The sequence below is a fragment of the Heliangelus exortis genome, chromosome W (assembly GCF_036169615.1).
Source record: "Heliangelus exortis chromosome W, bHelExo1.hap1, whole genome shotgun sequence".
Lineage (NCBI taxonomy): Eukaryota > Metazoa > Chordata > Aves > Apodiformes > Trochilidae > Heliangelus > Heliangelus exortis.
The window spans coordinates 14,075,458-14,088,928 of NC_092453.1; the positions used below are offsets into that span (position 1 = coordinate 14,075,458).

At 40.5% G+C, this 13,471-nt stretch overlaps 1 protein-coding gene and 1 long non-coding RNA gene across 6 annotated transcripts in view; one reads left to right on the forward strand and one right to left on the reverse strand.

Moving 5' to 3' along the window:
- ALPK2 (alpha kinase 2) overlaps positions 1-13,471 on the reverse strand; it is a 117,501-nt gene that overhangs the window by 20,630 nt on the left and 83,400 nt on the right. Inside the window, exon 11 of one of the 2 annotated variants that reach the window (XR_011723102.1) lies at positions 12,929-13,024. Coding sequence is in view for 1 of the 2 variants with exons in the window: in XM_071729766.1 (XP_071585867.1) it covers positions 12,982-13,024 (43 nt within the window). In the remaining variant the exon portion in view is untranslated. Of the gene's footprint in view, positions 1-11,886; positions 13,025-13,471 lie in introns of those variants that run through there. The other variant, XM_071729766.1, reaches the window with a different exon arrangement.
- LOC139789275 (uncharacterized) lies at positions 682-12,169 on the forward strand. 4 transcript variants are annotated; one of them, XR_011723108.1, is made up of 5 exons: positions 686-1,533; positions 1,637-1,695; positions 8,569-8,745; positions 10,704-10,905; positions 12,055-12,169. It is a non-coding gene; the product is annotated as an uncharacterized lncRNA (long non-coding RNA). The 4 variants fall into 4 exon arrangements; XR_011723109.1 differs by lacking the exon at positions 8,569-8,745 and having other exon boundaries at positions 943-1,533; XR_011723107.1 differs by lacking the exons at positions 8,569-8,745; positions 10,704-10,905; positions 12,055-12,169 and adding an exon at positions 5,445-5,923 and having other exon boundaries at positions 682-1,533.

The following is a 13,471-nucleotide window of genomic DNA, read 5'->3' on the forward strand; positions in this document are numbered from 1 at the left end:
AATGCTCCAGTCTATCTAGATCCCTCTGCAAGGCCTCTTCTCACTTGAGTCAACAGCACCTCCCAGTTTGGTATCATCAGCAAACTATGCTAATGGTGTCTTCAACTCCCCAACCAGGTGACTGATAAAAACACAGAACAGCTCTGGCCCTAGGACCGATCCCTGCCTGAGGAATATTTCTGGCATAACACAACAATCTTCCTGTGAAGCTAGCCTAGAGAAGTTCCCTGTATTGAAAAAAAAACAAAACACCAAACCAAAAAACCCCAAAACAGAAACAAAAAAACCTAACAGAGGTGGTCCAGTGCTCATGGACTGTGGACACCTAAGCCCTCAAACAAATTTTCTCAGGGGACACTGCTGACTAGCTCCCTCAGTATCTTAAAATTTGCTTTCTCAAAAGTCATGGTAGGGACTCTGATGATCTTTCTTTGTAATTACATCAAAATTTTTAAACTCAACCACTGCATGATCTCTGTGGTCAAGACAGCCACCTACCATCACACCTTCCATGAGTCCTCCACTATTCACAAAAGACAGGTCTAGGAAGGCACCTTTCCTAGCTGGCTCATAAAGTACTTGTGCTGAGAAATCATCTTCAGCAAACTTGAAGAAATTCCCAGACTTTCTTCTCACAGCAGTACAGTACTTGTGTCTGGCCAAGTCACTCACCAATCCTAAATTAAAATGGAACTTTATGTTCCACTAGCATTTAAGAATTGTGAAACAAGCTGTATCTTGCTACACAAACCACCAAGTTTCATGAATCACTCCAGAGCGTTTGTTCATTTACCCAAAGTTAAAGCATGGCACTGGCTTGCTGCTTACAGAACGCTGATAAGGATGATTAATGTTTAACATTTTCAAGTTCTCCTATGTGAAATAGCTCCAACAAGCTATCCATGAAAATACCCTCCCTTAATTCACCACCCTGGAAACACACATGCATTTTCCCCACCAGAAGGCATATTTCACAACATAAAAACACATGTTCCTCTCCACATGGGTGGCCACACAGTACCAGGGTGTACCTCAGTTCATCTTGTTCTCAGTCTGCTGAGAGGGTCCAACCATCCCAATTACAACTCATCCCAGAGGTACCAGAGAGCTGTGCTTGTATAACTCAACAGCCTCATGCAGCTGCAGCAACAGCAGAAGCTCACAGTGACCCAGCCTGCTGCTGGGTGTTGAAACAGCAATGAATCTTTCTAGAGAGCAGCCCTTGCCCAATGCCACCATGAGAAGGGAAGCCCTATCACAAGGGTAAACAACAGTCCAGACTGACAAGTCCTGGAGAATAATACCCACAGTAACAACCACCTCTGAGAGAAGGCTTGTGCTTGACACGCTTCAGAGCGAGTAATCTTTAACAAAGGCAGCCTCCACGGCAAGGGTCCAGGCTGACCCCAGAGCTGCAGGAGCTGCCCGTGGCTTTGGCACTGCGGAGACAAATGCCACCTTTGCACAGTGCCAGTCCTACCACACCGTGCTAGAGGCACCTGCCCGACAGAGAAAGTAGGATACTGTCCTCATGTAAGTTGGGAAAACACCAGCTAATATTGGGAGGAAATAACCCACTTTTCACTGAGGATAAAAGATTAAGATTTGTACATGTGGTGTTTCATTTTTTTTCCAGTTGTAATAAACCACCACAGAAGAAAAACAAGTTTTCAGGAGTGCTCTAGGAACAACAAGGTGAGTTTGAAATTTCATTCCATACAGAACCGTGAGCATTTTGCGTTTTTTACCTTGGTAAGCACAGAGAATAATCCTTGAAAGTAAAAAATGTTGAAATGACTGCAAATTGCATAGTTTAAGACTCTTCACTTGGACATGAAAATAACTTTTACTTGATCTTTACATGAACTCAAGCCTATCTTCTAATTAATAATAAAAAGTTCACCAAGATTATGAAAACAAAAGTGGCATGTGTTGAATTGATTTCCAGTACAAGAGAAAAACAACAAGAGGTTGGAAATTGTTTTATTTAGTGTCAGTAGAAAGTTTCATCTTTTAAAATAATAATTTTAAAAATCAGAAAATCTAGGCTTTTTCAGCTAAAGATGACTCCTCTGAGACTAAGTGTATATATTGAAAACAGAGAAAATCGTAGCTTAGATATATGCTTTGTGTTCTGAGCAGCAACAGCAAGGCAATATCAATGATTCAGCAAAAGGGGGGCATCGTATTGCATTATGGGGGCTACAGGGTGGTTATGAAATATAATCTCCAGTAGTAACTATTGTAGACTTAATACAGAGACATTGGTTGAAAAAAATTACAGAAACATCTTGATAGTATCTCCAAATAAAGTTGTTTTCAAGACAGAGAAATCTAAAGTAGGCAGTAGTAGGCAGTTGTTGCAAACCAGAGTTTTCCTCCCTTCTCCTCCATTTTGTTTTTGCTTTAAAAAAAGTTCACTTCTTTCACAAGTGAATCTTCATTTCTCAATTTAAATTAAAAAAAAAAAAAATAGTTTGACCAGCAAACTAGGTCCTCTGGCAAACACTAACACCAACACAATGAGAAATTCAGAAGTAAAGCACAGAAAAAAAATAATCAAGTCTCAAATTAATTTTTCTTTTAAATCTATTTTGAGTACAACATTGTATAATCTGAAAGACTAGTGAGGTTGTGGCCATAGATATAAAGCCATAGATATAAAGCACTGGTGATCTGAATCTGTATGTGGTAACATAAGCAGCTAATTCCCATTAATTGTATGCAATTCATAATAGCTTTAAAAAAATAAATAAATAAAGCCAGGCATTTTTCTTAGAGCTCATGCATTCTACCACTTGTCTGCCATCCCCACGCAATGAGACATTCTTCCCTTTGAGCTCAAGTTCCTTCTTTTGAAAACAATCCCACATTTGCAGAGTCATGTATCAGTGGTCTATTATAAGAACATGCACAAGAAACAGCCTTATTATTAAACGTTCTGGCAGGTATTTAGTGGTGAGGTAGAGGTTAGCATGCTCTTTATTCTCTAACTACAGCAAAAGCATGCCCTGAAGCTTGGTCGAGAACACTCAAGTTTAAAAAAAATAAATTAAAAAATTCCCAAGTTGTAGAGCACAAAACCAAACAAGCATTTAGACGTGCCACCAGCCCAGGAGATTAACCCTTGCACCACTCTGCTTGAGAAGCCTCAGGACTCCAGATGGCTCCTGCCACTTGCAATGCACCTGCTCGGCCCCAGCCAGAGCCATGTACAGCCCCCTGATGTGCCCCAAAATGCTGGTCTGCAAAGCACTGTATGGGCTGCAAGAGCTCCTCAGCAAATCATCTAAATTCTGCTTCATTCTCAGCCTCACAACACACCAGAAAACATCATGACTGGCAGTCCTTTGACCACTGCTAAGCCACACTGCTTAGTTAGTAGACTGCAAACCCACCAGTTTCCAAGAGGTGATTATTAAAAGGACCCATTATTCCATCTTGAATAACCTCAACCAAAAAGCCTCCCTCCCATTCTGAACACAAAACCCACAGAAGTGACAAGGACCCAGACATCATCACACTTGCCCAGGCCATCCAGAGGCCAAAACACAAAACTATCACTGATTCCATTAACCACATCCACTGCTATATTCTGCCCTCAGAAACACCACGAGGAGGAGCACGGGGGAATGACACATCACAAAAAACAAATTTTCTAGTTATTTCCTCCTGATCCAGCTCATTTCCTAACAACATCCATCAATCCAAAGGGCATCAAATCTAAGGCATACCAAGAAAACACCACCTCCAACTTTAATTGCCGAGTACTGGAACCTCAGAGCCAGCCCTTTACAACAAAGGATTAGAAGTCCACTTACTTTTTGGTTGTAAGATCACTCACTCCAGCTGACTCAGTCCAGAAGAGCTGTCTTAAGATTTCCAGATCTGTTATTATCCTGTAAACGTAAGATCCAGTGCAAGAGGTAAACTTCTCCAAGTTACCAGAGACAGTTCTGAAGAGGTAACTACCCCAAGTATCACTTCACAGACTCAAAAGTCTCTGGAAAGGTCTCTGAGCCACCCTCACACCTGAACTCACTGATTACTTGCTAATTGCCTGCTTGCCTAAACACCTGCCTAAATTCTCAAGCCTTTTTTCTATAGCCTGTAAAGCAGATCAATAATTTTTTTTTCAATATTTTTGTTAAATAATGTTTTAACTCTCAGTGCCAGGTCAGGAATTGCTACTGCTTCATTTTTTCTTGAGATCAAGATCCATATTTCACTCACTTGTTGTTTCTTCATGCAAGTTAGATGCAAAATGTAAACCACTTGTAGTTACTAGTTGCTAACTGCTATAGCTGAAAATAGCTTCTGCTTACTGAAAGAAAATCCTTTCTATGGAATTCTGCAGTTATCAATATAGCAAATAAACTTTTTTTTTTTTTTTTTTTTTTTTTTTTTTTTTTTTTTTTTTTTTTTGAAAGAGGGAGAAAGCTGTCAACCCCTTTACAGGACCAGCTTTCTCCCATTAGCCCTTTTTCTCTTTCCACAGCAGAAATCTCTTAACACATAAGAACTAACGATGCCTGATGCTCAACACCTGTGTTAATCTAAGCAAATAAAGACCAGCTGTACCTGGGCAGCCTGTGTCCTCCTCCACAGACACATTTTCTAGGCAGGAGTATGGATTACCCATAGGGACAAAGTAGAAAAAGAAACATTTTGTTTAAGGTTTTGAAACCAGAATTTTGTGAAAAATACTTCAGTTCAGCACAGCTATGACATCCTGGACTGGAATAATCATGAGAATTTCAATTTAATGCAGCACAGGATAGTAAATGAGATATTAAATGATCTGATTATACTGAAGATGTCTGTTTAAAGTTTATGTTTAGCAAGTGCAGTGTCTGCAATGTCACTTAAAATACTCGATGACAAATTTATTTTTATCACCACTATGTTTCCAAAATATTGATATTACAGCTATGTAGTTTTTCTGTTTAACTGAGGTAGCAGATGCAGAGCAATACAGAATTAGGAAAAAAAATCCACTAAAGCCTACCAAACTATAGCCTTATCTTGTCTACTTCTTGGCTTTTATTTTATGCATGTTCAGCATGTAGGCCAGCAGTAGGGAATTCTTTTTCCAGTCACTGCTTGGCTACAGCCAGGTCAAACTGGCAAGGAAAAACAGGTTAAAGTGTCAACTTGGAGTTACAAAAACACTGCTTCCGTGACTTTTCAAGAAAATAAATTTTTACATCTGCATTTTTTACCAAAAAGTGTGTGAAAGTCTATACTGAATCCCTGGTAATTGTGCAAGATGAAAGGCCTCACCTGAGGCGCAGGAGGAGGCAGTGGAAAAGTACATTGTGATACATCTAGAATGAACTTCACCAGTGACCAAGAAGTTAAATAATGATTAATTATAGCTGGCTACAGAAAGCAAAATGTACTGAACACCCTTTCCACCTTGCTCCTAATGCTCCTTACCACAGACTTTTCACTAATGGCTTCGGTGGTGGCTGCCGGAATTGATCTCATCTGCACAATGCTTCATCCCCACAGAAAGCCTAACATTTCTCTCCAGAAAGGGACACTTTGGTCTCAGGTGCTTGTCCCAGGTGGCAAGGAGGGCCCTGCCACCACAGTCCCCATGCTGTGGGGACACCCAGCATGTCCGGAGGGCACCCACAGCCAGCGGGTGCCTGCAGACTGCCTGAGGCAAGATGGCGCCCAAGGGAAGTGGCGGAGGAAACAGCGCCCGTCCCCTGCTCGGCGCAGCCCTCCCGGGCAGCCCCGGGCCCCCAGGAGCTGGGGACACTGCTCCGGGGGGATGTGGCTCTCCATGTCTGTTCTGAGCTGACTGGTTCTGATGGTTAACAGATTTCAGGCCACTCAAGTCTCTCCCAGTTCTGAGGACTTAAATAAGGTTTTAAATTGCAAATACGAATAAAGTTGCTTATCCTCATCTGCATCTAAGACCTTCATGCTGAGCTTTGTCTGCTGTGCTTTGTGTGGAGCTCTCACACAGACACGGTACCTGCTGAGGTATTACAGTAAATGAACCCATAGACCAGAGGAGGTAGCAACTATTGAGTGGGTTTTTTGTCTTTTCTGAGGTAGGTGGCACAGGCCACTGCTGAGCAAAGGTTTGATTTACTATGGCAATTCCTGAAGATCAAAATCCTACTGGGATTTGGACTCTAAAATGATTTAAATCTTTAAATGACTAGTCTAGTCATTACAAGTTCTCAGATTAAACTTTCTGTATCCCCTGCATGTAGCTTGTCAATACCTCATGTGGTAAGGAGAGACTGAAGCCATAGACAAGAGGTCTCTGAACCAACCATCTGTGGCATATTGACTGAATTCCACCCATTTAATGGCTGCCAGACAAAAAGAAATCACTACACAGAAGCATACTGAACTGATGGTCACTGATCCAAATTCAGAAAAATACTGTACAAGATGTGGGGACATTGATAAAAATCTTATGGTTTTTGTACATATCCATTACAAAGTGGGGAACCAGAAATTTCACAGATAGTACATTGTTAGTCAGACTTTACACCATTAACCTGAAGATAATCCTCAACCTGAACTCCCCATGTTGGATGTGCCAATGGTGAATCATTATGGGGCATGACAGGGTGATCTAGAGCTGATGTAATGAGTTTGATGATTGGGAAACTCAAATCAATTTAGTTTACTGAGCCCCAGTAGAAATTGGAAGAGAGCATGGTTTCCAGGTTAAATACCTTTGCTCTAGTTCATACTGCTCTAAGTTAATCTTTCTCTATCTAGTAGTCAGAATGACCAGAACAGGTAATCTTTAACCACTAGCCATTGACTTACAAGGGTCACAACGTTTTCTCTTCTGTGATCCTTGCTGTCCTAGCACTACATATGCTTCACCTTTGTCTATTATATTGTGGTATTAGTGCTGGTAAATGTGCTTTCTTGAATGCTGTGAAGGCTGCTGCACCCTGAATACTGCAGTAACCTGGGATAAATCATCAAATTCAAGATTTGCCCACTTGTACCCCAGGAATTCCTATGGCAATTTCCTCTCAAAAATCAGATGGTCATATCCTAAACTGATGTCAGTCAGCAAAGATTCACCGAAATTAATAGGACACAGAAACTGTTACATTGTTGGATATGTGTCAGTTTTCTCCACAAAAAGATCTGGTTTAAACCTATGACCCAGATTTTTCTGAAAGTTTGAAACCAAGCCAGCCATGCCCACAGGTAGTGGATCATTACAGGATTTTTCCATAGATTAAATAGCCAACCCAGATCAGTTGAAGAGTATTGATTATACGCTCATTAAAGATAGAGCTGGAGTGAAGCCATAAAGATACAGCTCAAATTCTGATAAGTGAATGGCCATTAGTGCAATAGTTCTGAGGCTGAAATCCAGGGAAGGAAAATTGTTAAATATTGGTGCTCCAGAGGATTGCAGAATTGGGGCCTCCTGGGACTGGTGCCTAAGTTGTTCCTTTTTAAATCTCTGTGCCTTGTAGCATCAGATTTCTCAGATCAAAGTCTTTTGCCCTAACTCCCTCCTCGACTGAAGGTCTAGTTTCCCTCAAAACTGAAACTCTAAACTGCAACTGACTCCCTCAAAACTGCAAATAATTTTAACCTGAGGTTTTTGACAAATCAGCTACCCAATATGAGGTCTTCCAAATGGGGAAGAGAAAGCTCTTCCCAAGCCATTCACCTCTCCCCACTCACTCTGATCTTTGGGTTATTTTTATTTTCATATAAAATTCAGACTATTCTGATTTTCAGTGTAGGGAAAAAAAAAAAAAAGGCATGAGAACTGCTTCAGGTAAGCCCCTTTCAGGTCATGCAAATGAGTCCTGATTTGAAAGTCTCCAGTTTGAACTGAATGGTGAAACCAACTTTTGAAATCTACTCTAAATAAACAAAGCAATTGTTTTTCTTAAGCCCTTTCAAACAGGCTTTCTAAACGAGCTTTGTTGAACACATAATGTATTTATGATAAAAAGTAGTCAGCTGCAAAGGTTTACTCTTCCAATGGAATTATTACCACACACAAATGCTTGTAGGCCCACATAATTTCAAACCATAGCTGCTTAGTGTTTGTTAAATCTCCCCAGAGTGAAAAACTTCCTAATATAGCCTGATTTTTGCCCCTGTGATAAATTATTATTGCTTCAGTTTGAGAACTGTTCTTTCACTGTTTCCACATAGGAAAGACTCCATTTCTCAGATTTCTAATTTACTCATAGTATCCTCTATTTTTTATATCAGAAAAATTATAGGAATACACTCTTGCACAGATAAAATTCCATTCTCTGTATAGGGACCCTGTAGTCAACAGGAGCTATGAACATAAAATGAAACCATAGAATGATTTAGGTTGGATGGGACCTTTGGAGGTCACAGGGTTCAGTCCTCTCTCTGAGCAGTGCCAGCTTCAAAGTTAGACTGAACTTCAAAGTTAGATAATTTTGCTTGGGGGCACATCTAGATATTTTCAAGGGAAGAATTTGGCCCTCAGATGAACATGCAACATGTGTTGCATTATTTGTCCTTGTGTCACCTCCAGTAATATTTAAACAAATCAGATCCCTCTTTTTTTTTCAGGAATGTCCAAATAATTGGCATTTAATTGCAGAAAATTGGACCCAAACCAGTCTGCAACAGTAATGAATGTTGCAATGCAGTTTCAGGCTCTCACCAGTGGCTCCATGTGTAGCATGCAGTGCTTCAAATTGCAGATGGCCATATTGAGGAAAACAGCTTATTTTTCAGAAACACCAAGTGAGTGGTGTTCCATCTGTGATTAAAAGTAGAATATTTTAATCTTTCTCTGCTGTTTTTGGACAACATATGGTATTTGGGGTTTTTTTTAATTTTATTTGAAGTATTTTGCTCTCTTTTTATGATTAAGCAAATTGTCAGATACCTTCTGCAGACTGAAAATGCACATCCATATTTTCAGATAGCCATATGGAGTATGCACACAGGAATTTGGTACAATGGCACAGGTAATTTTTAAATAAATATTCTCCCCAAACTTTCCTCTACTGGGCAGAATCTGAACTAGTACTACTATTACTAACAGTAATTCTGCCATCTTTGTACTCTGTGTACATGCAAGTCCCAAATTAGAGACTTTTCATTAAAAAACAAGCAGTATCAATACAAAGTTAGAAGCATTATCTGCTTCAGGAGGGTTTTCTAAATAGATCCAGGGTAGAAGGTAACACAAAAGTTTGAGAACACCATCAAGCAACCACAGCCATGGGGACTCTAGACAAAGCAAAGAGCTGTAACAGGGGATGTATTTCTCCAAATATCACAGGAAGTCAGTTTGCTGTAACAATCACAGCATAGTCAGGCCCCACTTTGCAAGATGTCTGCATACACAGGCATGTGCTCTTTTTCTTTTCCTCTCATTTAATTTTTTTCTTCCCTACTAAATGTCACCAGTTAGCATTATTAATTTGTGCTTTGTGCTGATTAAAATCTTTTTAGGAAACAGCCAGAGATAGTTCTTGCCATGACAGATTTGCAGCCAAACACATGACAAGCTAAAGGAGAAAGGACTTGCCATAAGCTGGTAAAGATGAGGGTGTTCTCATGGCTTTGCAGTTTGCTTTTTTCTGTTTCATGGCATTGTGCTATGTGTTTGGATCTATAATTTGCAGGAGACTTCCACAAAAGGAGAGCTGGTTTCTACTGGCCTGTCTCTTTGCACACTGGCATGGTGAAGGAAGGTATGTGAACAAGGACAGGAGCTGCATCTGTCTTCTCTCTAACGTGTAGCTATACCAAAGCAGGAAAGCAAGGAAAATGCAAGACACAGAAAGTTTTCAAGATTTGACTTTGCAGTAATTTTTCTGATGCTGGATGGACCAAAACCAGTAAAGTCACCTGGTTCCTCACTTTTTTGAAGTACTGCATTGAAAATTTTGCTTTAAAAAAAAATCACTGAAGACTGCTACAAAATATTTGTTATCTAACAGAATAGAAGCACAGTAAAGGAATTAAGCAACAAAATGCTATTGTTTAACTATCAGCAAGGTTATTGTACTGAAGGTGTGACTTTAATTTATGTTTAGAGAAATCTCAGGCTAAAATCCCATATTAGCGTTCCCAAAAAATGTGAAATTTATCATGCCCTAAATCTGATGGTTTATGCAGTGATCTAGTTGTTGATTATCTGGGAGGTCCTGAAACATGTTTAATTCCTAGGTTTACCAGTGATATTCAGATAGGCTCAGCTGAAGTCAGGATTTTTCCCACAGCTCATAGGTGTGCTGGAAAGTAAAACCCACTAAAAATGTGAGAGGATCTTTGGGAGTTCTGATAATTCCTGTGCAGAAGACAGTAATAAAATTTTTTAAATGAAAAGAAAAAAAAAGGTTGGTAAGAGCTAGCAGTAAGATAAGAACCTTGATCTGAGGAACTGATGAAATCAGTATTGCTGGAAGAAGTAAGCAATTAATCTGAACACAGAGTAAACACCCTTCATCTCAGGGTTCAGCAAAGCAGGCAGCTGAAAAAAAAATATTTTGAATTTTTCCCTGCATACATATGCTCTGCTGAAGGGACACAGAAAACTGGGATTTCAGAGCTTTTTTTCTTGCATTCCTCAGTCTGTTTGACTAAAGGTGACTCTGGCTCAGTGCAGTGAGGGCCACCTCCCTCCCCCAGATCAATATTTTAATACGACTTATCAGAAAGAGAATGAGTTGTTTACTTTAAAACCTCAGGATCCCATAAAGGGCAAGGGAAAGGTGTTCACTGGAGACAGAGGCTTTCAACAGCTGACCACTGCTGGGAACTCATAAAAGAAAACCAAGATCTCCAAAGATCCGAATACAGTGATATTCAGAAAAATGTCATGCAAGAGAATCTCAGTTCTGACAAGGCCTAAGGACATACCAGAGGATCATTTGGCAGTTGTGTTAGATGGTAAGTGCCTGCCTCTGCTTGACTCATGTGAGGAAAAGGAAATTATAAAATACACTAACAAAAACTAAGTGGTGCAGGTGAATTTTGCATACTAAGCACTTGAGCATACCAAAATATCTGTGGGTGCCTGTGGCTTTTCTGTGCAATGTAACAGGATTTACCATTTTTTGTACATAGTGATATCTACCTGAAATTCTAAAGAGATTTTGGTTTTCAAGTGTCAGTGGATAAACCACCCTAAATGGTTTTTGTTGTTTTTTTTTAAATGGGTAGCAGCAGATAAGCTGACAGTAAGTGTGGTTAGGCTTCACCAGGTTTACAGTTGGAATGCTTCCACTTTTGGTTATACAAAAAGGACAGGCTCTGCAATACATCAAGTTACTTTGTGAAAAAACATCTTGTTCTTCACAATCATCTTTCAATAATATTCTTCATATTAATGTCTATCAGAAGAGAAGCAAAAAGTGGATTTTTTTCTCTGTTGTTTATGCTTTGCTTCTTATTCTTTCATTACTTTTTGTCTTGGAAATATTCCTGTTAAATTACTGGAAGCATCCACGTAGTTGTGGAACTATAAAAAGGCCTGCTTGCAGCTGCATCATTTGCCTGGCTATCTACTGTCATATACATTTCACAGTAAAGTCTAGAGGCACTTCTGGCAGGGCTCTACTGCTCTTTGCACTGTACCTACCAGTGATTGGCAGACTTCTTCTCAGGATCTTGCTTGACCTTCCCTCTCTGCTGCAGCCAGAAAGCTGAATAAAATGTGTATGAGGAAAGGGAAGGGGAAAAAACACTGAGATTGTGATGAATTAGAAAGCAATGTACAGTACCTGTGTTCCTTTAGCATTCATGTCTCACTATCACCAGCTACAGCATAGACACATGTATTAAAAACAGCCTCGGGTCTACAACTGCAAGCTGCCTCCTGATGAGACAGAATATGTCCTGAGTGTAACTGTGTATGTCATTAATTAATTCAAAAGACCTGGTGCCATTTTGATGCACAGGGTGTGCTGCAGCTGCTTTCCTTCCCTGAGAGGTGTCTCCTTCATAGCTGTGATTGCACAGTGGCCTGACCTGTGGAGCTGCAAATCTTCCTCACAGTTCTGTGTATGCACTCAAATTCACAGCTTTTTCCCACTGCAGCATGTACAGGTTCAAAACACAGACCAAATCAGTGAAAGATGAAAAGCACTTGGAAAAGTTTCAGCCCTGCTTGCTTCCTTGACAAGGATGGGAATGACAGAGCAGTTGTAATAATCGCATTTGAAAAACAGGTAACCAGGCAGTGGGGGTTCATGTCTCTGCTCTTTAGCAGTCTCAGAACTCCACTCATATGGACACTTCATGCTTTCACAGAGGTATGAGTAGATGTACTTGTAAATCAGTAGTTAAATGGGTCCAGAACCCTAATGAGTCTGCATTGACCAGCAAACACTGGCTGAACTACATTACACGTAATAAAAAGATCCAGAAAAAACACAAAGTTGGATTAAAAGGTAAGGTTTGGAGAGGAAATGCTAGTGACACTTCACAGAGCATGCTGGTGGTCCTGGGGTTTCCAGCACATGCAGCTGGACAGCTCACGTGTGTGCATTAGTATCTCCTCTCTGCTGACACTTCAACTTCTGATGCTGGTGACCTGCATGTTAACATCTGTATTTGGAAGAGGTGCCCTTATCCTTAATCATTTCCTGTCACAGGTCCTTACACTGAATCCAGAGCAACTGTTTCTGCAGGATCCCTCCACCTGCATTCTTTTTTTTTCTGGATCACTCCCTCCAGAGAACTATCTTCTGCTCTCTCAAGCTCCAGTGTTTCAGCTGAACTACAGGCAGCTGCCCATGCACAGTCTCTTATTTTGAGGCACACAGACCTGTGCTGGACACCAGCTGCCCTGACTCAAGCTGGGGACTGCCTCTCCTGCTTACAAAAGCTGGTATTTGAAACAGTGACCACCTCTCAACAAGTACAGAAAAGTGATTTTTCTCCATAGCTGCCCCATGTTCAGCATACATACCTCCAACGTTTAGGTTTTACAAGCAGCTGATGACAGAGATTTGTGCCTCTCTCTCATTTCTCAGCTGGAATGCATGACAGGAGTGCTGGCAGCAAACTGAGAAGAAAGCAGAGGTGTCAGGCTATTAGCATGGGGCACACATCACCAGGGCAGTGAGTTAGGAGAGACAAGGAATGAGACAGGGAGGCAAACCCACAGGAAGAGCTCCCAGGGGATTGGAGAGTCTGCTTTTGAATGCTCTAACTTACTTAACAGTCTTTTGCTAAAACGCAACTGGGTCCAGAAAACTACTTGAGAGTCAAGTTTTATTACATACGGATAGCAAATGCTCCTGAATATGTAAAACTGGGAATGCATTTACTGATCTTAAAAACAACCAAAAAAAAAAATGACACTGAGAGTTCCAAAGCACTAAAGCAAGACATTCTGTCCTCATCTTTTGGCACAAACAGACAGGTCCTTCCCCTCCCATGGTGCTTCCATACTGCAGTACCATACTGCACTGTTTTTTCAGTCAGAATGTTAAAATTTTCAATAGCTACA